Here is a 26769-nt window from a genome sequence, read left to right on the forward strand (position 1 = left end):
GCTGAACATTCAGACCAGACAAGAATAAATTACATTTTTAAATATATTGAAATAGAAAAGTTATTTTAAACTGTAATAATATTTCACAATGTTACTGTTTTCACTCTATTTTGATTAAATAAATGCAGCCTTGGTGAGTACAGGAGACATCAAAAATGAGGGATCTTACTGATCCCAAACTTCTGAACGGTAGTGTATATATTCATACTGTACATGAGTAGATAGAGTGAGAGTGAGCTTACTCTGCAAAGACTGTTAGTTTTAACACTCTCAGCAAAATTACAGAGTGTGGTCCCACCAGCCCATTATTAGTGGTTAGGGAGTAAGTTAAGACAGAAGTGGCATTTAAACAAGAAACGTGCAAAACACTGAAAGAAAGTAAATTCATAAAACACAGGCATCTACATTATAGAGATTTTTCACCCCACATTAAGATCAAAATTATACAGCAGATTCTCTGTGCCATGTTTCCATTAACTTTTGAATGACAGATATACAATTCTAGCAAAATGTCTCAAAACTGAATGTTATGACATTTTTTTTTCTCTTGAGTCTCTAGGAAATATGCGCCATTATGCTCTAAGACCAAAACCAAACAAAAACTGAAAACCTAATGTTAACCGAGAGAAAACCAGCTGTTAATAAAAAATACACTCAGAAAGACAGGAGCAAATCAAATGGTATTGCATTTCAGGGAGTTCTTTTTCACTGACATATACTGTAACTTTTCAAAAAGGGAAAGGATTAAAACAGCATCCTGACAGACAGAGAAGGATCATACCGTGGCCATTGTCGAAGAACTCTGTGATGTAGAGTGCACTACATGGGGACCAGGGAAGAGTTTTGTCGAGGTGAACGAAGAAAGGAGCCATCATATGATGCCCATTGAGATGCCCAAACAACTTCTCACAGATTTTAGAATCATCATGTGGCATGCTGAGTACATGGCCTGAAAAAAGAGAGGAAAATAGAAAGATGTACTGCACCTGTACAGTGTAATCATTTTTCCACATTGCTGTGCTCCTCCATATGAGCTGACTGAGCTCTATATATCTTTCACTGATGTTTATCACTGGTGCTCATTGTGCTTTTTGCCTTTCTAGAGGGTGTCATTTCCAATCAAACAGACAACAACACTGCAGCTACTACTGCAACTTGGTGCTTATTCAATGGAGAAGAACTGTACAAGAACTGTACCTCAGACAGTCTACGTAAGTCTATTCGATTATTTACTGGTCTTTGACTTATCTTCTTTTTTCTCATCAAATATTGACATGTGATTCATCATTTTACAATTAACTACTGATATGAAATTAATTGAGATTAAATTGAATTTAGTCGACATATCATGTGATGGATGGATTCGATTAGAATTTGTGATCCATCAACTTGCCTAATGGTAACACAAAGTTCCCAGTATATTTTAGCTGCTGAAAACAGCTGGCTTACATTAATTAATGACTCAGTCTGGAACACATGCTCTTGTCCAGACAGTCGGTAAGGCTGAGATGTCAAACTACAGACATGGAGTCTGGTCATGTGTGTGAACATACCGAGTTCATGTGACACAGTGAAAGCTGCCTGAAGGCCGTTGTCCTCTACGACTGAGCAGCTTCTTTTGGGGTCACACATAGTGCCAATATCAGCTACACCCAGAGTGTCACAATCCTTATATCCGCAAATATCCTGAGGTCAAAAAAGAGAGAGACAAGTGGGCAAATGAGACAGAGAGATGTGAGACAAAAAAAGAGAAGTGAGAGTAGAGGAGAGGGGCACACATCTGAGACACTGATATCCAGACATCGCTCCATTAGTTCCAGACAGCCCTTTTTTCCCCAAGCAGGCTCTTGCCAGCAAAACATATTTGTCAGTGTTTCCATCGTAAAATGAAGCAAATACACGGCAGACTGCGTACTAGAAAAAAAGCAAGAGGGGGAAAATTAACTGTGAGATAGCTGGACCACACAGCACATGTAGACCAAAGGGCCTGCCCAGCACTTCCCTGTCCAGACAGGGATAACCTTGACTGGGGAAGATGTCTCAGTGGAAGCCATGTGAGACGACCAGAGACACCCAGACCTCCTCCGCTAAATAAAAACCACCTGTTTCTCCATCTAACCACAGCAGGACTGAGATCTCTCTTCGTTCTGTTGTGTTGCTCTCGGCTGGATGTCCAGCCAAATTTTCGTTTCTCCTACATCTATTTTATCCGGTGCTAACCCTCTGGTTTTTGGCAGAGTTACAATCTCGTGCTTGCTGTCTCCAAGATTGGACAGGGGGTTCCCTGCTGAGCATTGTGATCATGACCCTGTCATTGACTCAATGAAATTATGTCTTGTTTTGGAAAAGTGGTAGCCAAGTGAGTTAATCAAAAGCTGAAGGTAATTACATCTGTAAAATGTGTGTGGACTGGAAATGTTGGGGAGAAATAGTCGCCATCTTTCCTGATGGAAAAATTAATTAAATTACCTACATATTTCTAGTATTAAAAGTAAATCTGCTAATAAATGTCCAGTTGTGCCATAATTTTAAGCCCAAAACACATTTGATCGTTTGAACACGGGTTACTTACATGAATTTCTTTCTACAGCATGTCAGTTAATGTTGATTTTTTTCATTTAAATTTGATTCCTTTGTTCTAAAAAGTCTCTGTTTTGTGTTTCTCTCACACAAAAAACTTCTCACCTCTCTAGTAAACAGGATGGCAGTGTCATAGTGTTCAGGATGCCTCTGACTGCCTGGGTTGAAAAGCTGTTGCCACCTGCAGAAGTTGCGCAGGGCAACACCACCGTTGCTTGAAAGCTCAGGTCCCACCTCCTCATCCTCCACAATCACCATCTTCACTACCACCAGACTAACAGCATTTTTCAGGCTAGGATGCACATAGATCTGTGCTGCCATGGACATCACTGTCAGGAGGTAATGCTGTAGAAAGAAAGAGAATAGAAATGTTGTAATCAAACAAAAATGGTCTGCGGATACACTCCGTAAACAAATCTCAAAGATACTAAATATACAACCCTGGATATACAGTACCAAAAACATGATGTATTTTTGGCATTAAAACTAGATGATTGTCTGATTGACTGTTTTCAGTTTCTTACACTGGGAGATTATGACTTGACAATATTTTAGGTTCCATGTTAAATATATGCATTAAAATAATGCAGCTGTCACAAATATCATAATAGGATCAGCAAAGACAGCTGTTCAGTGAGTATTTTCTTCATTAAACCTGACACTACATTTTGGGGGGAGAGAATAAAGTGGTGGTCCAAATCTGTAAGCCTATGGGACCAAGACATTTAAACATTTGTTCTTCTTTCTATCAATAAAATGGGTCGCAAACAACTCCTGGATGTCCTTCTTTTCCAGATGTTCTTTTCGCCCTCTTCTGTATTTTATTTTCTCCCACTCTGATTCACAGACAAGTTTCATATTTTGTTACACTCTGTATAACCAACCCCACAGTCACCCTCAAATCACAAGCTTTTAGTGGTTTGCCTGATTTATGTTACTTTTCATGTCTAAGTCATAGACCGATCATTAAGGGCTAATTTGTTTTAGCCTTTATTAAAAACTTGATACTTCAACTTCGACTTGTGAATACAGCTGCAGTTTTACATGGGAATAAAGACCGACTAGAATGGAAATATGTCCCTGAATGACAGTTTTGTCCTGAACTCCTTAATAATGTGAAACAACACATATGACAGCTGTTTTGAGTACAGTCATATAGTTAGCGGAACATCAGTTAAAGGGATAAACACATAGGCCTATTCCCTACTTTTAATGTTTACTTCTGTACAGATCTTAAAGGGTAGCAGTGAACAAAATGTTTTTTTATTCACATAATTCAATAAGTAATTCATATCTGGAAAGATGGATTTCTGTTAGCATATTTCTATTTACATAAAGCTTCGCATAGTTCTAAAACCGGACTACAGGTGCATCTCAATAAATTAGAATGTCGTGGAAAAGCTCATCTATTTCAGTAATTCAACTCAAATTGTGAAACTCGTGTATTAAATAAATTAAATGCACACAGACTGAAGTAGTTTAAGTCTTTGGTTCTTTTAATTGATGATTTTGGCTCACATTTAACAAAAACCTTAAATTCTAATCTCAACAAATTAGAATATGTTGACATGCCAATCAGCTAATCAACTCAAAACACCTGCAAAGGTTTCCTGAGCCTTCAAAATGGTCTCTCAGTTTGGTTCACTAGGCTACACAATCTCCATGACATTCTAATTTATTGAGATGCACCTGTATATCATGTAGGTGGAATGGACTGACAGATTTCGTTCAAAGCGTTCTGTAACTCCAATCCAACTCCAACCCGATCTTTCTATCTCCATGAGAGAAGCACATTGCAAGCGACCGCGGAGAGAAAGAAATCACCGACGCTTCAACTTTTCAAAACAAACTCCTGCATGCAACTATCACGCAAATCCGATACCTTTCGTGAGAGAAACCATGCCTAAACTTTCAAAAAGCCAGTTTTCGATACAGGATCCTTGCTCCCTACAACACTTCAGTATATTGACCTAAAATGCCCTCCTTGGTAAATTCAGTTTTACGTGTTAACGCAAACTTTCCTTGCGCGTGCTCAGAGACGGCAGACTGAATGTCACCTGGAAAACTTATTGAGAAGACTTGATGGGTCTTTGTGAGACGAATTGTTATCTATTTAGGTACCTTATTAAAGGTGGGTATAGCAAATAAACAACAGTTAAAACGTGTGTAAAAATGTATACAAATATTCCGTGTAGCTACATATTGCAGTCAGTTGTTCGTATAAGGACAACTGGGTGTGACTAAAAATATAAGCTTGTAAAATAAATAAATAAAATTAAATAGGAAAATTAAATATACATATTGATATTCATACTGTATAGGCTAAGTGGTTTCACCAGGTAGTCTGTCGAAGCCCCTCGGATGAGTGGTGATTAGTCTTCAGTAAATGAATAGAAAGGTCGGTCAGTAGCTGAATTTCAGAATCAATTAGATAACTAAGAAGTTGGTGCACCCAATGGAGCGAATGTAATATTAACAATTGGGCATGCCTTTCAAAATAAAACTAGGTAATTTGCAACTTATCTAAAGGCACGCTTGACTCACCTTTATCTCATCTCCATAGAAACGTGTCATAGAAGCGTCAGCGACTACCAGGGTCTCGATGTATCTCGCAGCTGAGACGAATCTTTTCGCGCGTCTCACTTTGCCGTCTTTGTCTTCACTAGAGTTCAGGTTGCTCTTTTTCACAAAACGGTCAACGTTCTCTTGATCAAAGACCATATTTGACGCTCTGCGACTGTTGCTGGAAAAGGCTCGCCTTTTAACGACGTGCACCTGCGGAAAAGATTTGCCGGTGGTCTTGGCACTTGCTTTAGGTTGAATAAAGTACTCGTCCCCTTGCGTTATGAAAGTACCCTGGATGCCGTGACATAAACTGACAGCAACTACCGATTCCACATCAGAGTTGACCGTTCCTTTGTAGAAACAGTCTCTGAGGTCCGCGCCGCTGTCTCCGGACGGGGTCACATCCCTGAAGACACCTCCGCTCCCGGAGGCGTACAGAACGGCTGGGAGGTTTTTTGCATTTATGCGCTGGACGTTTAATGATGGAGACACGAACCGGCTATCCGGCGTCAGGTCAAGCAGGAAAAGTTGACCAAATGCATTGATCTTAAAACGCTGTCTCTCTTCATTCCTCCAAAAAACACCTTTTCTGAATGTAAGGTTTACTGGCACGGTCTCCTCTTCCTCGTTTAGCTCACACGTAGCTAACTGAGACATAAGATTTACTAAGAAAAATATATAACAAACAACCGTGGAGACCATTTTAATGGTGAATACAGAAATATCCAAAACTGTGTTGAAAAATGAGAAAACGGCACGGGAAGCACTGATAGCTAGTTCTGTTTTAAGACAAAGATACAGATTAACATAATCCACTGAAATTTAAAAGAAAGAAAAAAACACTATCAATATTGATTTAATAACAATTCAAATTAAGGCTCGAGAGTTCATAGAAACAGTCTTGTAAGAAAACACTCATCATCCGGCTCACTTTGTAAGCGAAGAATGTTCTTGCGCTGGTATTTATACAGTCTTGGGCTTCTCCAGCGTACGCGGTTTATTTTTGATATTCATTCTCTCTCCTCCCCTCGTGCGCCAAAGCAAGAAAAAAAAACTGGTTTGATCCAATAGGGCTACCGGCACGGCCCCTTTTCACTACTGCAAGTCTTGCTCACAGCTATTATTATAACAGCCGGCTGGAATGCTGTAGGACACTCGAAGTATCTGTTGAGTGTCAACCAGATGCTAGAGAGCGTGTTAAACCAGTGAAAATCTAGGAAGAAACGCTATGTACCCACGACCAAATGGTGTCTTCATACCTAGATAGCAGCGGGCTGTGAAGGTGACAACTGAATATATCCTGGCTGGAGGTTATAACCACAAATCAAAACATTCAAAAAAGTTTGTCCAAATAGCCTACGTGCAGATCACGTCTGGTGCACATCAAATTGCAATATTTTTTTGTGTTATTTCAAGTAATTGACACACAACCCTGAGTTCCTCACTCTCTCTACTGGTGGCATTGATTTAGTTAAAGCCTGCACGTTTTAAAACTCAAAAAGAACAGAAATACACAAAATGTAGGAATTAATAGAGGAACGTATAATAGGTTATTTACAATATACACAGTGAGAAATTTGCAGCGGGGTGTTGATTATCTTAGCGCAGTACATGCGGAACGCAGCGTGCAGTAAGTACAGAGATAACAGGTTGATTTGAAAACTACCGCTGAGGGGCAGCATTGCATCATTTGCAGTATCAAGTTGAAAACTAGACATTTTCTACCAATACAATAATCTAACGAGAGATCATAATGGGATTCTGCAGTATAAAACACATTGTCCAATACCGATATTTCCGATATTTTTTTGCACATAGCATGGAAAGAGGTTATTTTGTTATTGGTCGTAGTTTAATATTCATATGGCTGTTAATATTTAGCAAGCTGTATTGGAATTTTTCACCACAAGATGTCGTTCTTACACCAGTGCATGAATGGGGTCAATGGAGCAAGGATATCCAATTGACATTTTTTACATTCGGAAGTCCTTACAGAAGCACAGTGAAGAAATTGCTTGTCAGCAGGACGACATCACCTTTGTACCTAAGCTATAGCACTATAGGGTGAATATTATTTCCTTAATGTATAATGTGGATGTAATGTACTACAAGAACCCTAGGGTTAGGTAAGCGAACCTTTAAGGGTACTGGGTATTGCCAGAATGACAAATTGTATCCCTTTTTTTCTTTTTTTAGATCAAGACAGCTCAACTCACCTTTATTTCTACAGCGCATTATACAATATAGATTGTGTCAATAAAACATGTTTGGTAAAAGTCAAGCCCACGCACCATTTATGCTCTTCACGGAATAATTTAAGAAATTATGGAAAATATAATATACACTTTTGGTGTGCCATTATATAACCTCCCCTTAAATGATGATTATGCCACTCATTGGTGTAGAAATCACTGCACATTCACTTCCTACCACAACAACTGATAGTAAAGAATGTAGTTTATGCAGGTTTCAGAAAAGAGAAGAAAATAAAATCATACATAGGCCTCCAAATTATTAATTAAATAAAGATCACTTAAATAGAATATAACTTTGCAGTATATACGCAGTAATATATAGGCTATGCATGTGTAATTCATGTGCTGCCCTCTCTTCAAGTCAGTTTGGATGCTGTAGATGTAGTGGGAGGGAAACCCGGCTCTTGGAGCGCTGCGCGCTGATGATGCAAAAGCTCACAGAGCCACAAGTTAGTTGATGGTTTAACCTTAAAACAAAAGGCATACCCAATGAGCGCACTTGAGCACCTCCCCAAAATCTTCTGATTACAAGCGCTGGATGTTTACAAATGCCGCGCGCGCATAAAGGCGACAGATGAGCAGAGCCGGCTTTAGTATACCGGTACAAGAAAGGCATGGAGAAAGGCAGACCGGCGGATTTCACACTTTGTGGAGGCGCAAAGGCAAAATTTTAGTGCAACCACATCCTGGAATATTCTTGCGTTCACATCTCGCTGTCTTTCTTATTTTGCGCTTTATAAATCAAACAGATTTCTCGCGCACAAACATGTTTTTGTTGCTAAGGTCAGTTCTTCTTGTTAACGTGTTCTATGCTCAATGGGGAATTGTGAATTCAATGCAGAGTCAGTTGTGCGTGCCCGTCAGACTGGATCATGTCAAGAACAATTTAGTCAGTGCTGAAGACAACACGTTGCCGCAAACAGTTGTATTCAAAATAAGTGCATTTGAACAAGATTTTGTACTCGAATTACAGCCTGACTCCAGCTTCATTGCTCCAGCTTTCTCGACGCACACCGACGCAACTGCTCAAAATTCCGCGCACAGTGAAGATCTGAGCCGGTGTTTTTACGCCGGTGAGGTGCATTCTGATCCCTATTCCTATGCAGCGCTCAGCTTGTGCAAGGGGCTGCAGGGCGCATTCGGTTACGATGGCTGGGAATATTTCATCAAGCCGGCTTTGAACGACACCGACTGGAACGGTGTGCATGCGCATCTCATCAGCCGCAGATCTAACGCCAATCTGAGTGGAAACTCCACGTCAAGATGCGGCGTGGACAGTGGTGTGACCCAAACCGTTGCACAGTCTTTGGCGAAGTTTAAGCACCTAAAGGAACAACACAAGACTAACGTCACTATGTCAGTTCTGAAAAACCGCTCGAAGAGATTTGTCTCCATTCCGCGTTATGTAGAGACATTAGTGGTGGCCGATGAATCCATGGCCAAATTCCACGGTGACGACCTCAAGCATTACGTGCTGACCTTAATGTCAGTGGCAGCTAAGCTTTACAAACACCCCACCATTCTTAACTCTATCAGCATCGTGGTTGTCAAGTTTATGGTGATTAACGAGGAAGAGAAAGGACCTAAGGTTTCCGGGAACGCGGCGATGACCCTGCGTAATTTCTGCACCTGGCAGAAGAAGCTGAACAAAAACAGCGACAAGCATGCGGAGTATTGGGATACGGCCATCCTATTCACAAAACAGGTAATGTGTTTCGTCAATAGGGGGCAGTATGGGAATCAACGAATCCTAGAATGATCCGGCTAATGTATCTTGTAGTAATTATATCAAGATGGCAGGCAACATGAAACAAAACTGAACACCACACAGGCTGTTGCAATTTACTTACCCAATAATCAAACCAATTTAGACATGATTTATGATGACACTGTAATCACAGCTTTTAAGTCCAAAGGTGAACTGCATAAGCATAAATATGGTGTTTTGATTGTGTTGTTTGTAAAACAAAATAAAACAAAAAAGCACATGCTTTTACTCTAACCTAAAAGTTTTTATCTAAGCACTGGTACATAAAGCGTGGTTAAACTCTGAAATATGTTTTGTATCTCGCAGAGTAATGGGCAGGCTGCAACAAGAGTGGCCTCTTCAGTTAACCTGCAGTTGCCACGGGCTTCCCATCATGTTTATAAGTGTTGTTAAGGTCATGGGTCAGGCCTGCCTTTGAGCTATTGCCCTGTATTGGCACTGCGAGTCGGAATGTGTGCTCTGAATCAGCAAAGATACAACTCACGTATGCAGAATACTTAGCAGAGTGCTAAAATAATTTGCTTATTGATCTCATTGAACTTTTGGAGTGTTATTTTTAATTGATCGTGTTTTAAGTAGTATTAGCCATTATAAAGTTTTGAGATTGGATGTAGAACATCTAAACAGGCTAAACAGTGCAATCAGATCAGATATAGAGTAATATGAAGTTTTGACAGGTTTGAGAAGATTCTTTCAGGGGTGTGATCATTTGGAGGTAAAGGGATAGTTCTGAAGCCATATGATTGATTGATTTTGTTTTGAATATAGTGCACTAGTTATATGGACCACTTCAATAATCTTTTTTTTTTTAATAGGCTCATTGAAAAAACAACCTTTATTCCTTTTTACGCAAATTATGATTATTGGGACAAATTATGAATTAATAAAGACTTATTTTCACACGGTTCCTTTCACAATATGAGTGACCTCAAAACACTTTTACCATAGCGCATGATTCGTAAACTAAAACATTCTGACATCTGCATCACAAGACCAGCTCCATATGACTTTGCTGATGTAGTAAACTTGCTAGGTGACCCACCTGGTACAGCCAGACTCATGTTCATCTGTTTAGATTAAAACTGAACACACTTTTAGTAGCACTCAGCGGACTTTGAAACTCTTTGAAAGTGTTACAAAACATACAAGAATCAATGTAATATAATTTTGCAGAAAAATCACTGGCACAGTTTTCCGGTAAACCTTGAATAGTCTTAAATTAAACTAAACCATACAATATTTTGAAATGACTGACTGGCTATACTGGTTACCAAATTTGTATACAATTCTGTTTGTTAATTTTGGTAGCATCAACTTCCTTCAACTTGACATCTATTTAACCTCACCGCAGAATAAATGGAGCGTTGTTTCAATTTATTTTGGTACTGTTATTAGCTGTTTGCAGTGACATTGACCAGGGCAATATTAAGGAATGGCTGCACAAAGCTTAGCATTCAGTCCACAGTTTATGAATTTACTCGCACATAAACCCCTGCTTTGGACCGATTCACCCATGAACTCATTTTATGCTGTCAGCTGTTTTTTAGGAACACTCATATGTGTGAAAACTTTTCCAGCTCCAAAAATGCCAGATGAGCGCAACCATTGTATCCTCTTGTAATCTGCTGCAGTTACACATGACCTGAGCTGGACATCCAGACCAGTCATGTCTGCCTAGTCTGGATGACAGCTGTAGTGAATCATTCTGAGGAGAGTAAATGTTTTATTGTTTCTTCACCAAAGGGAACTTATGAAGCATTTTAGCAAGAGAGCACAGTTACTCCCTACATTCTTCCACTCATTATGTTCATTACTCCCTGTGGACAGAGAGAGATTGTCGGGTTTCTCCATGGTCTTGGATGACTCAAGATGAGTTGGAGAGGGGCTAGACTTGTACATCTGCTAACCTTTATAAAATAAAAGTTTCCAACCTGAGTATGGTGTGATTATGCAAGTCTGCATAAATAATACAGTGAGAAAATGAATGAAATTACACATATAAATTGATGGACAAATGAATGAATGGATGGATGGATGATGATTGGTTAGATGAATTAATGGATAGATAAGTAAACTGTATAGAACGTATACATTGAATGTACAGATATATTGCAGATATAAAAATGTAGATTCACATTGTTTACTTAGTGCACTGCAACCTATCGTATTAAATAACAAAAATAGGAATATTAGCGAACACAGACACTTTTTAATGCGCTAGTTGCTGTTTTCCATTCAGTTAAAATGAATGGGGATGGGAGCAGTAAAGCTTAAAAAGACATGAAAAGTAGTTCTTATGACTCATGCACTTCATTTCAAGTCTTCTTAAGACATGATAGCTTCGTGTAAGAAAAAGAAAAGTTGTTATTCTCCTTCTGCACTGATAGACTTCATGAGAGAGAGAAATACTGATTTGTGAACGAAACATTCTTTTGAGTCAGATCTTATCAATAAATTGATTGATCAGGTTCACAAAGCAGGTTTTTAATAATGTGATCACAAATCAGATTGATCCAGTTCTTGACTTCATGAGGACTAACATTTTGGACTGGCCCTCTCATAAAACTATTATATAACCTCAGATGACTTAAAATAAATTGTACGTTATGGTTCTTTTGCATCCTTGTTGAAGTTTTAAAGTGCCTTGTACTTTAACGGAAAAGTGTTACCAGTACATTTTTAGATTATCTTCTTTTGTGTTCAACTGAAGAAAAAAGTCAAATGGGTTTGGAAGAGCACGAGGGTGAGTAAAACAGTTCATGTTTAATAAAAACCAGAGCAAGAATTGTAACTAGGCCACTGTTGCAAGAGAGGGACCAAGAGTCATGCTATGGCAACATGAAATGTAACCATTACAACAGTGACACAAGATAAATTTACAAAGCTCTACATGCAACTGCAGCACAAGAACTACAGTTCACAGCATACATGTGTATAACATTAAGTTCATAGTATCAAAAATTCATGAACCTGCTTCAAAGAATCAAATGAACTACTGTTGTTGGCCGCCCAGAAAATATTGCTTCCTTTGGCGTTGAACAAGCTGATGTAATTTAATCTACTTTGTATCATAACATTTGTGTACATTCGATATGCAAATTGCACATTCTATTGAGGGCTTATGTTTGGTTGTAAATATATGTATACTCATATACTTGACGTTTCATGTAGAGCATTACTGGTATTTTATAATGGATCCGTGTGTTATGTAATTTAGGTAATTGGGAACAGCAAGCCAGTTGAAAAGTTTGACTCAGCTGTTCATCACAGAGACAGAAAGGCGCATCTGCAGTTTATTTGCATTTTCTAAATACAGCCATTATCAAAGGCATTTGTTCTCTATCTCAGGCACTAATAAATAATGAAGGATTTGAGTTGAAAGCCTTTAAGAGTTATCGTTTAAGAGTCAAGCATTTACAGCACTTCACTTTTTTTTATAAAAATATAGGACCCCCAACCACATCTACCTATCTCAGACACAACAACGAGTCTATAGCATTTATTTGCAAAATACTGCATATCACTGCTAGTTCCAACTAAAGTTCCCTGCATCACATTACATTTGCACAATTTGCCTTCTGAAAATTTTCCTTGGCTGGCAAACTAAAAGTAACCAACAGCCTTGGGCTACATAGTGTAGGCCCATCTCCTATTTTTATATAACAACATATTTGGTTTGAAAATGATCACTAGCTTGGGGCTTGTTGACTGCCAAGTGAGCTTGTTTTTTGCAGTTCATGTGGTTCTGAAGTTTGTCACATGGTACAATTCGAAATAAACTTTTTCATTGCGCTTGTTGGAACAGCATAAAATAACAAGATTGCAAAAACCTAATGCCTCAAATATTGTCGCAATCATTAGAAGAAACATCTAATTATTTTAATACTGAAGAACTACAATGCAAATTGCTATGCGGCCTGTATTTAATTATGTGCTTGTTTGCATAGACACTCTGCTGGAAGTGTACATCTACCCAGGTGGCTAACCATATAACCACTACCGTCCCACAGGGGTAGTGTTAGATAGTTTATCAGAGAAAGTACAACAACGATATAGATAGAAAGTGCGAAGGAAGGCAAGAGTTAGTGAGAGAGGGAAAAAGAGAGAAATGCACATATGGAACAGTTTGGATTTTATAAAGGCATAATGAATGTCGTATGTTTGCAATGCTGGATGCCAATTGGGTCAGTGCTGCTTGTGGAGAGTATGGGCAAGTTTCCCCCCCTGTTTTGCAGAGGATAAAGAGATGTCTTGCCAAACATGGAGATTGGATAAAAAACAATGGATAGATAAGTTAACTGAAATGACTTGGAAGTCTGCTCACATTGCTTATCTAACATTATCAGTGATCAGTGCACAGGACCATTAGCTAAACCAGAACCTGCAATGGTCTGATTCTGTTTCCTCCACCTGGCACAGGCAGATGGCTAGAATCCAAAAGACCCATACCATATTTTATTACCCAAGCATGTCATCAGGCACTTGGAGTCTGAACTCTGGGGGAGGGGGGTGAATAAGTGGGGAAAATTGTAAAATGAATTCACTGGGTACAAATGGAGTAATAAATTGATCAGATAACATAAATAGGTGCTGATAAATATTACACAAAAAAAAAAAACATCAATCGCATCGCAATTTTTTTCTTCATATTCCATCCAACAATGTATCACATTTCAAAGCCCGGTCACACAAGTAAACGTTTGTCAGGACAGGGTCCGGGTCTACAGTGTTTCTTATCTAATCAAATGTTTTATATAATCCCACTAAACAAAACTTGTGAACAAAATCATGCTATTTCATTGTCCTTTTCATTCGAGTTTAGAAAACCTCCAAATTCTAATAATAAATTAAACTATTATTCTCACAGCTGAACTGCTGGTGATATATGAATAAGATGCCGAGTTTGGGCCAAAAAGGAACTTTTCATGAAATTGTCCATGAATGTTTGTAATAGTTTCTGTATAGTAGTCTAGAAAGTTCTGGACTACATATGACCAAAGTAACAACCTAAACACCATAGCTGTGAACAACCACAATTGTTCATGTTCTTTAGTAATCCAATCAGCAAACCGTCTGCTTTCAGATTTGTTTGTGTATGTTTGTAATGAGCACTAATGTAAAGTTAAAAACCCTTGTGCATTAAGCAGCTGGTGTTAAGGCAGTGGTGACTAGAGTTATTTAGAAAGAGAGCTCACACCTTTCCTGTTGCATGCATTTGTGGCAAGAGATCATGTTGCCTTCATTCAATAAAAGCCTACATTTTGAAAATTTGGCAACATTGCTGTATTTTCATCCTGCGAGTGTAAAGTCAGGTCTCAGAGTGAGTCACATTTTGTCTAACTAAATTAAACTGAATTTACTGGTGGATGACTTTTTTACAGACTTGTGTTTGTTTCATTAACTATTTATTTTGTCTTGGCCAAAAATATTATTGCAATTGTTATACACACAAAATTATGTCTTAAGAATACACTCCCAACTAATATGTTTATGGCAGATGCCTGACTACTGGAAAGTACACTACTGGACGTAGTGAATGTCAAGGCATCCATCATCAGAAGGTCTAAAAAGACTAGGGAGGCTTTATGATTAGCCCCATGATGATTCTTGGGAGTTAGCAGCTGGATTCACATACATCAAGAAATGCAGAGAGAATGTGAGAACTAGGTCAATTTTTTTTTTTTAAAGAGAGAGAGATGTAAAATATAAGAAGACCAGATGAAACACTGTTTCATCCTAGAGCTTCATCCTAGACATCATGATTTATGCGGTCAAAGATGTCAGAGCCTTTGGGCTTCTGAGAGCAAAATGTGTTTTTGAGTGTTAAATGAGTTTTACTGTTAAATAACAGGAGTTGAACTGTCTCTCCTAAATGTGGTGAAGCTTCTGTTCCCTTTAAGTGTGTTGTGGCCAGAGAGAAACTCTACTTTTAATGCTAAGGTTACGAGCATAGTCAATGTTAGTCCTGTTTTTGGAATTGGTATAGGGTGTTGCACCATGGGATAAGGCTAACCAGCAAACCTGCTATTATGATGTTGATTCACCAAGGCTCAACAGATATTTTGAGCCAATCCATTTTAAACTGTGGTAACACAATATAGGTCAGTTGGAAATTCTTCTGGACTGAGATACTGCATTTTATACCAATAGAAATTAGAGCTATTTTGGGCATGTGAAATATTTCCATGTCAATTAAAAGCACATTCTTCTAGCTACCTATTTCCTATTTTTCACTCACTGTTTCTCACTCAATGCTAGTATGATTCTTCAGTTCATTTTACTGGCATATCTGTGATGCCCTTTTAATCATTATTAGTATTATCATTAATATTATATAACTTTACACCAGGATTAATGTGCCAGTGATTAAAACCAAACACCATTGGTTTTTGCCAAATACTAGCTAAATATTCAGCTGTAAATTTAATCTAAATAATTTCGTTTCAGAAAAATTTAAATTACACTTACCTTTTTATGAGTTAAATATGATAAAATGTCATTTGTACTAACATTGACTTGTAATTACAAAACCAATCCTGGTCACACTTTAGATTAAGGAACAAATTTTCACAAATGCAGAATATGTGCTTTATAAGTTCTAATAAACAGCCAATATGCTAGTAATATGTATGCTAATAAGCTACTAGTTAATAGTGAGAATTAAAGAGTCCTTAAAATAAAGTGTTACCCAAATCTTCATCTAAAATGTTAAAAAATTGAGATAAGATTGATGACCACAATTTGTTTATGTTCTACGGATCTAGGATCTGTGTGGAGCCTCAACATGTGACACACTGGGTATGGCAGATGTTGGCACCATGTGTGATCCCAAGAGAAGTTGTTCTGTGATTGAAGATGATGGGTTGCCATCTGCCTTCACTACTGCCCATGAGCTTGGTAAGTGTAAACAGATGTATAAAGCACAACTGTAGGGTTCTGGCAGTTAAAATCCCATTCATTTTCTCCATTGAGAAATTGATTTTTAACGACAAAATGTAAACCTTTCAAGAGAGACCTACTGTACAGTACCATGAGCTACAAGATTGTTAAACAATGATGTATGCTTCTGTAGAAGCCACAAGTGAGCATGACTGACTTCAATTTAAAATATATATATATAGTTAAAGGAACACTCCACTATTTTTGAAAATAGGCTCATTTTCCAACTCCCCTAGAGTTAAACAGTTGAGTTTTACCGTTTTCGAATCCATTCAGCCGATCTCTGGGTCTGGCGGTAGCACTTTTAGCTGCAGCTTAGCATAGATCATTGAATCTGATTAGACCGTTAGCATCTCGCTCAAAAATGACCAAAGAGTTTCGATATTTTTCCTATTTAAAACTTGACTCTTCTGTAGTTACATCGTGTACCAAGACCGACGGAAAATGAAAAGTTGCGATTTTCTAGGCCGATATGGCTAGGAACTATACTCTCATTCCGGCGTAATAATCAAGGAACTTTGCTGTCGAACAATGGGTGCAGCAGGCGCAATGATATTACGCAGCGCCTGAAAACACCTGCTGCATCCATGGTACGGCAGCAAAGTAAAATGAAGTGAACAAAGGATCAACAAGTTCTTAATGATGTGGTCTGGAACTTCATTAAAAATAAAGTTAATCTACTCTTTCCTAATGTTGGTATCAGAAGGAGGGCAAAACAAAAACTGTGTTTCCACAACTTGGCACTGCACAGCTTGTCTTCGGAGCAATCATTAGCGTTTGATTTCTGCATAGACCCGCATTTGCCTCTCTCATTATTTACACTACATGTGCGAATCGGTGGGTGGGACTAAACAGGCAGTTATGTAGAAGCAGGCGTTGATCTTCTTCTGCGGAGGCGGTGCTTATCCACACTATTACATCATAGAGTGGCACATTCCTCAACTTGTGATTTTGACAGACTGGTTTCAATATAAACTGTTTTTAGACTAATGAGAAAGTTTTGAGTTCTGAAACCTACAGGATGTTTTCATAGTGCAATGACCTCTTATATGTCAAAAGATCAAGGGAAGTTTGGTTTCTCAGTTCATGACCTCTTTAAAATACTGATTTAGTACATTGCACATTGAATATCACTGACTAACACTAACCACAGTTTCTCCTAAACTTGCATTCATATTATCAATCTCAGTACAAGCATGGTGCTCCAATAACAAGCCTATTGCATCGTCATTTATTATAATTGGCGGTGCTGAAATCTCCTAACTGAATGCTTGCCAACCCTACTCAATATGTGGGTCTAGAACCAGTAATTGCAGCATCCAAAACCTTTTGGAGGATCTCCACAACATTGTCCCAGAGATGATGTTCATTGAGTTCAGATTAGCTCAGTGGAGCAGCTGAGGAAAGATAAGCTCTATCGAAGTGGCTTGTTTCCCTGTAGGAAACCTCAGGCGGGTTTGCAAAGGTTTCTTCTCAAGGCCAGGGAGGAAATGTGGGGAGATGTTGGAGGTATTGTAGAAGTGACTCAGCATAGCTGTGGTCCAACTGCTGACAGGAAAATTGTATTGTAATGATTGGTGATTTAAAAGGCAAAAATCTAAATTTACATTTGGATAATTTCTAGAGATGGTTCATTTACATCAGTGTAAAGTGCTGACACACATTGCATTTTATTTTTTGTATTTTTTCCCCTCTTGTGTTCTCACTCCTTTCTCCTCTCCTTCACCGCTACAGGACATGTCTTCAATATGCCGCACGATAATGTTAAGGCATGTGAGGAAGTGTTTGGCAAGCTGCAGGACAATCACATGATGTCTCCCACTCTGATCCGGATCAACCGCACCAGTCCCTGGTCACCATGCAGTGCTGCCATTATCACTGACTACCTGGACAGTGGACACGGTAAGTAAAAGAAAGTGATACTGTGCATTTCCTATAGACCTGCACTTAATATGTTACGTTTCAGGGGTCTGAGAGTGGTTTGCATGAATTTTGACAATATGTGAAAGCTCCAAATTAACTTTAAAGTGAAACAATCCCCCTTAAAGAAAACTGAAGTGGCCTGAATATGGTTTGCATAAAACATGAATTCTAAAAGCAACTCTATTTCCACTTTTGCATAATGCCAAATACGTTTGGCCTTTACAGGTAACCATACAATGGTAATGCCATGTGAAAGTGAAGAACAACAACACAGCAGTACTGAAATATAACACTATTTTTGAAACACGATTAATCTATGCTGAAATTTACCTTTAAATATATTTAGATCAAAATGTAGTGTGTTCAGTTTAAAAGCATTTATTTTATATTTTAAGCAGTAGAAAACAAAATAATGTGCAATCAAATTTTATTGATTGGATTAGTGTATATTGAAGCTACATTTTAATGTGAGGGTTGGAGCAGCTTGACTGCATGTATACTCTACTACTGTAAGAAGACTTGAATTTTATTTTAAAAGAAAACAATACATTGAATCAGCAATGATGCATTAAATGAATGAGGGTAAATACATTTATAATGTTTTACATACATTAATAAAATTCAAATAAATGCTGTTCTTTAGAAATGTCTATTAATCAAAGAATTCTGAAAAAAATGGATCACAGTTTCAGCAAAAATATTCCACAGCACAGCTGTTTCTTGAGTGTTTCTTGAGTGCCAAATCAGCATATCAAACTTATTTCTGAAGGATCATGTGACACTGAAGACTGAAGTAACTTCTGGTGAAAATTCAGCTTTGATCACAGCAATAAATTACTTTTTAAAATATATGAAAATAGAAAAGCGTTATTATAAGTTGTAATACTATTTCACTGAATTTACTCATTTACTGTATTTTAATAAACAAATGTTGTAGGGCATAAGAGACTTCTTTCAAAAACAAACAAAACGGGCCCCTTCTGAATCGTAGTGTATATGAGCGTGCTCAGGGCTAATAGAGCTATGGGTGAGTCTGGGTTTAACATCTCAGTGTTGGTGCTTTCTGAAAAGCTGTCTTCAAAGAAATAGACATCCCAAGGTCAGCCTACGTTACAGCTTGCAGATCTAAATTTTTGTTGAAACAGTGTGGCGACTGACGTAACTGTTTGACTGGAGTGTTTCTGTGAAGGTTTACAGTGGGGTCACTGGGGGATTCAGAACCCCTCTCAGGGCGGATATTTGCCCTCTGTAGATGAAGACATATGTATATATATATATATACACTTACATTTCTGATAGACAAATATCTAAAGCAAATGTATCATGCACACACTCCAGTCAAACTTTATTTTTTTACTGCATAAAACCATACTTACTGTATATTTTAATAAAGAATTACAGGTAAATTGAGTGTAAACAAAAGTCTCTGAAGTGCCGTATATACAATTTCATAAAACTGTGTGTAACATTCTCTTATTATTTGACTTCTTTGCAGGCGATTGTCTGCTGGATCAACCTCAGAAACCGTTAGCTCTTCCAGAGGTGCTCCCAGGTGCATCGTATGGTTTAGAGCGGCAGTGTGAGCTTGCCTTCGGTGCCGGCTCAAAGCCGTGCCCGTTCATGCAGGCACCATGTCAGCGCTTGTGGTGCACAGGAAAGACCCGTGGGCAACTGGTGTGCCAGACAAGACACTTTCCATGGGCGGACGGAACCAGCTGCGGGAACGGTCAGCTCTGCATGAGAGGCACATGCATGGACAAACAGGAGATCACCAAAACTAAGGTACCTTCATACATCTACAGTATTCCAAATACTTGGATGGATGGATGGACACTAAATATACAAACTGTCACTGCTGTTTTGATCATGCTCACTTGCAGAATTTAGAATGTTAGAAAAGAGTATTTAAACTTTTGTTGAATGAACACATTGAACACATTTTGAAATAACTCTCACTGCAATGTGAAAGCTATCATGTGACCACAACAGAGATTTGACATACCGATGTCAGCCTATTAAACGTACTGCACTTTACCGGTTACTTGGTTTATTTGCCCTGTTGCTTAGCGATCTTGCACATGACCCGTGAACGTGTTCTTGGTGGCCAAGTCATTTGGGATCTAGAAGTAAAATAGAGCTTGTTGTAAAAGGATGTTCAATGTTCAAAGGTCAAGTGAGTTGTGACAACCCCCTCTCCCTGTTTCTTCTGTATTAGGTGGATGGCAGATGGGGTAAATGGGGACTGTTTGGTACCTGCTCCAGAACTTGTGGAGGTGGAGTGCAGCTTTCAAAGAGAGAGTGTGACAACCCTGTGCCAGTCAATGGCGGCAAATACTGCCAGGGAGTGAGGGTCAAATACCGGTCCTGCAACCTCTCCCCATGCCCTGACACAGGTTTAAATGTTTTCTGTCTGCACAAAATCAGCATCAGTGTAAACAAAAGTCAAGTAAACAAGGATAATTTTATTATTTGGAATAATTTATGCTTTTCTGCATTGCATATGGAATAAAATAAGAATTTCAAGAATGTGCGCCACTTACATCTGCCTCATTGTCACTTTAGGCAAGAGCTACCGTGAGGAGCAGTGTGAAGCTTACAATGGGTTTAGCCTGAACACTAACCGGCTCACCCCCTCTGTGGTGTGGGTGCCCAAATATTCTGGTGTTTCGGCTAAAGATACATGCAAGTTGATCTGCAGGGCAAATGGAACAGGCTACTTCCACGTTCTTGCACCTAAGGTGAGCAATTAACATGTTAAAAACCATCTCAATTAGAAATAAAAAAAACAAAAAACAAAATGAAATTTGGATTTAAGGCATCAAAAATATATATAAAATATGATTTTAATATCAATTTCATCAGTTCATGCAGTGGAAAATATGAGTAATAAAATAATATAAAATAATAGGGCCTATTTATTATAACTAGTAGGGGTGGGCAATATGACCAAAATCTTATATCACGATATGAGTAATTTTATTTCATGGTAACGGTATATATCACAATATAGTTATTTTTGCTTAAAATAAGGTCTTTATGATATCAAAATTTTATCATTCTTGTCACAAAAAACTAGCAAATAAATAAATAAAGTAATCAAATGTTTAAACACTGCATATTCTTCACTGTGTAAATTAAATATATATTTCTTATTATTAAAGTTATTTAGCGTATTTAAAGTGATTTAGCAAGAGCAGTGAGTGATTTTCTCTCTTTTGTTGTTTGATTAACATGAGTGACAGACAGCAGGAATATTAGACTGCAGTCACTTTAAGAGCTGCCCGGATCCAATATACTGTTACACGTTTTCTTTCTCAGCTGTTTACTTTTACCTAAATTACTGTGTTTACAAGGATAATTGCAAAGACGGGCATTTTGACACGTACAAATGTGTGTGTATTTAACCTTTCAAGGCCTATAGAGCGGCAAAAATAACTCTTAAGTGCGTGCCTCTCTGACAGTGCTCAGAAACAGTCTCTTAGTGTGCATATAGTGAAATGAATTCTCTTTTGCGGCTGATTGCATTTTACTGGCTTAAAATCACTTGTTTTTAAACCACAATGTTTAAAAGCGCGTGCAAACAATAAATGACCATGTATCATAGCAGCATCAAATTTCTACCGGTTAATCGTGTCGGTTATAGTTTACTATATTAGTTAATAATACATATATAAACTAAGGTTCACATGAATTCTTTTACTGGAAATTATGAAGCTTGAGGACTTTATGGGGGATGCGGGGAATATAACCTGTCAGTGAGTCTGGGAGTCTCACTAAACATAAAGTGAACTTAACACACCTTAACACCATAAAATACATTTGCAATAATTTGGTACATGAAAGGCTGCATACAATATCAGAACAGTTATGAGTTATTAAACCTTCATCTAAGAATTTATTGAAAGGAAAAGTATCATTAAATTAAAACCATATATTACTATAGGCATGTAAGAGGAGAAAGGCCTGGTCAGCATACCTGCTGTTTGGTGGCTGCTTTACACTTACGACAGATTTCACTACAGGCAGAGTTGAGTGGTCAGGAAGAACAGATGAAAGTGAGAGTAAAGATAAGGAAGGTGAAAGGGCCTATCTTTGTGAGATACTGTTGTGCAGAGTGAAACTGTACAGACGCAACAGTTACGTCAAGGCTAGAGGTATGTTTATGAGACCGGGATTTGACACTAAAGAAACTACTCAGAGCCTGAACTCTTAAAGAGACAGAATGAACTCTCATCTGCTAAAGACATGTTTTGCCAAAGGCAAAAAAATAAAGGAATAATTAAACAATACCAAAGACTAGACTGTACATTAATTGAGTAAGCCCCATTACTAATTTGAAGGTATAGCTCATCCAAAACAAATGAGCAACAGAATCGTGACAGAAATAGCTTAATAGTAGACATGCTAGACTCATTTGTTTCAATGCACCCCCACATGTATTGTCATAGCTAGAAATCAGCCTGTTGTGCAAAGCTGCTCTAAAACTGAGCAATGGGAAACATTAAAGGGATTTATCTAATGTACATGTTCAATTACAAATAAAAAAGAAATGTAATTTATGTATTTAAATCATCAGTACATGAAACATTGTTTTGCAAAGAAAATAAATGGTTGTACAAGAATTGCCCTATATATTTTTTGTCACCATTATGCTTATCCACAATATAGTTGGCATGCAAATAATTTTTCTCTGCTTTTTTATAGGTTGTTGATGGTACACCATGTTCTCCTGACTCCTCATCAGTCTGTGTCCAAGGCAAATGCTTCAAGGCAGGCTGTGATGGAAAACTGGGATCCAACAAGAAGTTTAACAAGTGTGGAGTCTGTGGAGGAGATAATAAGAACTGCAAGAAGGTCTCAGGCCTTTTCACTAAGCCGATGTGAGTGAAGTTGGGTCACACAAATAATCTTAAAATAATTCATGCACTGATTATTAATCTCATGTTTTGATAAGCCTGGGTATCAATACAGATTTCCTGATTTGATTTGATTCTGATTAGATTTGATTATTTACGCTATTTTTATTTTATTTTTTTGGTTATGATGTCCTTTATACTTATATATCTAAAATATACAGGTAAGTGTTTGAGAATGATTTTGATTCACTAAATAATTGGTTCATAAGTGTGAATTGTTTGTCAGTTGTACTACACTGCCTTTCTGTATGTTTTTCTTTCACTAAAAAGAACTGGTTCATAAGAGTAATTTTTTGTGAATCAGACATTTCTTGCCATTATTTTTGGATATGCCGTCACAAACTCACATTCTTAGTATTTCTTTTTGGATTGGTCAACTGACGTACTAAGAGAGAGAAGAATATCCCAAAACCATTCTAATACATCTTCTGACCTTTCTCTTCTCAGGCATGGTTACAATTTTGTGGTCATGCTCCCTGTGGGAGCCTCTAACGTCGACATCAGGCAGCGTGGCTACAAGGGCATCGTGAGTGATGACAACTATCTTGCTGTCAAGAACAGCCAGGGCAAGTACCTGCTGAATGGAAACTATGTGGTTTCAGCCATGGAGAAGGATATTCTTGTGAAAGGAAGTCTGCTCCGCTACAGTGGAACAGTTGGCTCCTCAGAAACTCTTCAGGCTGTGAAGCCTCTGGGAGAAGCCCTGGTAATTGAAGTGCTATCTGTAGGCCAGATGACACCTCCACGTATCCGCTATTCTTTCTACTTGCCACGGGAGAGCAAAGATGCCAAGGTGCAAAAGAAAGAAGAAAAGGCACGTGCTGAAAACAGTGTTCTTAGGGAAGAGAGCGGAATCAGTAAAAGTGGAAAAGAGGCAGATCTTCTTAAGGACACAATCTCGCCATCGTATGTCAAAGATATTCCACCAAAACCAGGAAAGTGGGTGGCGGCCGGGTGGGACGTGTGCTCGGTTACTTGCGGTAATGGGCTCCAGAGGAGGATGGTGCAGTGTCTCGGGGGAGATGGTGGGCCTGGAATGGACTGTGAGCCTGTCCAAAAACCCAGTGCTATTCAGGCGTGTGGAGACCCTTGCCCCATGTGGGAGGTGGGCGACTGGTCCCCCTGCTCCAAGACCTGTGGGAAGGGCTTCAAACGGCGCCTGATTCGCTGCGTTACAAATGTAGGAAAGCTGCTTCCCAGGGAGAAGTGTGCAGAGAAAAAGAAGCCACAGGAACTGGACTTCTGTTCATTAGCCCCTTGTAAATAATCCACCCCTCCATTTAATATTTCTCTGCATGGACCTTCTATTTTGTCAAATTGCATATTCAGCAGAGAAAAGTACAAAGAAAAAAGACTATAAGTATATATTTTTTCATCTGTTTGACAATGGGGAAAAATGGACAGCTGTGGAAAAAAATGACTGATAAAAGACAGACAATTGAGGTTGTGAGATAAACAGGATTGAACACAAATGCAAATAGTACTCTACCTCTAATTCTAACCAAATCCATCACCTGTAAATCATCCAGATGAGACCAAATTCAAAATCATGCCTGATGTCATTAAAATTTTTTGGTATTAATAAGTAACAGGTACATGTACATTTTTTGTATGTTTGAATACATACGATATAGATGTATTGACAGCACCTAAAACATAAAAGTATTGAAGTATGTTCTGCATTTAAAACAAAAATGTTCTTTAATTCTTTATATAATTTTTTATATATTAGAAATATATTTGTATAGTTATTATAATCGAATCCCACCTCTACTCTAAAGCTAACCACTTCTCATCAATGCAAAACAGGCAATTTTTACCACATTATACCATTTTATAGACTTTTTGTCGTTAATTTTACTGTAATGTTAAATTAAGTAAAAAAGCATGACAAAGAACATATTAATTTAATTAATTAAATGCAGTAAAATCAATGTATTCAATATTCTATAAATCAAAAAGGATTTTTAAACATTTGTATGCCTATAAATCATATATATGTAAAATGTTTCCATTTTAGATGCTGTTAATATGTCAATAATGTACATGTCTATGCAAGCATATGAAAATGTATATGATAGAACAACACTCTACGAATACCTGTGATTACGAATGAGAACACTGAACATAGCTATCCAAGTCCAAAACAACAGTGTAATTATTAAGCCTAAACTGCACAAATCCATTGCTTTTAACTGAATGGATGATCTTTTATTTTTTCCTGCAGACATCAGTGTAAACATCTGTGTGAGCAATTGATGTTTGAAATGGCCATTAATGAATGTGTGCGGTGGAGGCCAAACTAAATACTGATATAGTCCATCTGGGTTAACAGAAACATTCCACAGGGTATATAATAAACTAGCTCACAAATGCCCTTGTACTGCATGAAACTGGCTGCAATCTACTCTTTGATACCCTCTTTTCTTAAAAACTCAGAGCTGTGGAGAAAATTAACCAAAACTTAAGATCCAAGAATGAGACTGGAGTATTTCTAATAGAGGTAAAAAATTTGGTTTACTGGTTTACTAGTTTTTACATTTTCTTCACATTGCTTAAGGACTGAGCGGAAGCACAGGCTACATTTCTATCAGCACATTTTCTGTGTCAACAAACAGGCCTAAATATTAGCATTTTTTGACAAATAGAGCGAGGAAGCCAGTTCCCAAAGCTTTACGTCATGCAAATAAATGAAGTCATCTGTGTAGAAATGTAACTGGAAGTCTTCTAACTACTTACCACATGGCCTTTCGTGCAATGCAGCGATCCACCTTTACCACTGCAATATGACATGCAGTAACTCAGAGGGGCAATTTTGACAAAGTACAGATCATGGAAATGTTTAAGTCTTTGCCGATGTATTAGCCCCCTAAATCAAAAACAGCAAGGAGAAAGCCTTATGTACACAAGGCCTGTGTATTATCAGTACGTGTGTGTTAGCATGTTAGCCGTCTGTCCCTAAACTCTTTTTGCATGTCCATTCATCTCCTTGAAGTCACTGTTATTTAGCTTAGCAGACCTAACTTTTTTTCTTTTCTGGCCAGCATATTTCCTGCTTTCAGCCATGTTCTGTACTGCCAAACACATTCCCTCCTCATCCAGCTTTCAACCAGAACCCTTTTTTTATTTGTTGTAATGCTGTTTATCTCTTCTCCTCTACCTACCACTGAGCCAGAGGTGCAGCTGCTATAATCATACCCTGTCTGGTACAGTTGCCATTTTAACTAAGTTATTACTATTACAATGAATTTTAAGAACTGGTGGCTGGTGGCACAAGGTTGTACAGTGTCGTGCCCTGTGCTTTAGTGGCAAGTCGTTCTTTGTACACAGTAAGTGAAAATCCCTGTAATACGCTAAACATGTTACATTGATGATCAAGGTTCTTCAGAGTGACCGTATCGTCCATCTAAAAGATGGTTTCTGTATTACTTTAATGCATATTTTACTTTTGCGCTTTTGTACAGCAAAAGATTTCAATGTCCTGCATGGGCTTGTATACTATGTATACATCCATCTGGCTGTGCACAAACAAGTCATGTAAATACCTATTATGTCTTGTTATACATAAATATTTTTTTCTTGTCATGCTTCAAGGTATTTATTCCAAATAAAACATGTAGAAATATTTTGTAGCCCTTGTTATTTTTGCTGTTGTTTTTTGTATTAATAATTGTCTCAAAAGTCTCGTTTGACTCAATTGCTAACTTAGCTTGACAATAAGGATGTCTGCATGCAGGAATTTTTTTTTTAATATTTTCAAACTCCTGAGACAATGAAAGGAGAGAAAGATGGAAAAAAAGAGGTAATATTTCAAGCTGTTGAA

General features: G+C 38.0%; 2 protein-coding genes across 2 annotated transcripts in view; one reads left to right on the forward strand and one right to left on the reverse strand.

Moving 5' to 3' along the window:
- LOC107681254 (A disintegrin and metalloproteinase with thrombospondin motifs 8-like) overlaps positions 1-5978 on the reverse strand; it is a 13474-nt gene extending 7496 nt beyond the window's left edge. Inside the window, exons 1-4 of the mRNA XM_016477499.1 lie at positions 5125-5978; positions 2686-2925; positions 1554-1686; positions 782-949 (exon numbers count right to left, since the gene is read on the reverse strand). Coding sequence (XP_016332985.1) covers positions 782-949; positions 1554-1686; positions 2686-2925; positions 5125-5847 — 1264 coding nt within the window. The 5' untranslated portion in view covers positions 5848-5978. The remainder of the gene's footprint in view (positions 1-781; positions 950-1553; positions 1687-2685; positions 2926-5124) is intronic.
- A 1899-nt stretch (positions 5979-7877) lies between these two features.
- On the forward strand, positions 7878-24573 carry LOC107681261 (A disintegrin and metalloproteinase with thrombospondin motifs 15-like). Its single transcript, XM_016477513.1, has 8 exons — positions 7878-9105; positions 15933-16065; positions 17842-18009; positions 19526-19812; positions 20246-20423; positions 20593-20768; positions 22735-22910; positions 23394-24573. Exons 1-8 carry the CDS (start codon positions 7975-7977, stop codon positions 24211-24213), a joined length of 3069 nt encoding a protein of 1022 aa, XP_016332999.1. The 5' UTR covers positions 7878-7974; the 3' UTR covers positions 24214-24573.
- The last annotated feature ends 2196 nt before the right edge of the window (positions 24574-26769 follow it).

The sequence above is a fragment of the Sinocyclocheilus anshuiensis genome, unplaced genomic scaffold (assembly GCF_001515605.1).
Source record: "Sinocyclocheilus anshuiensis isolate Anshui unplaced genomic scaffold, SAMN03320099.WGS_v1.1 scaffold1495, whole genome shotgun sequence".
Lineage (NCBI taxonomy): Eukaryota > Metazoa > Chordata > Actinopteri > Cypriniformes > Cyprinidae > Sinocyclocheilus > Sinocyclocheilus anshuiensis.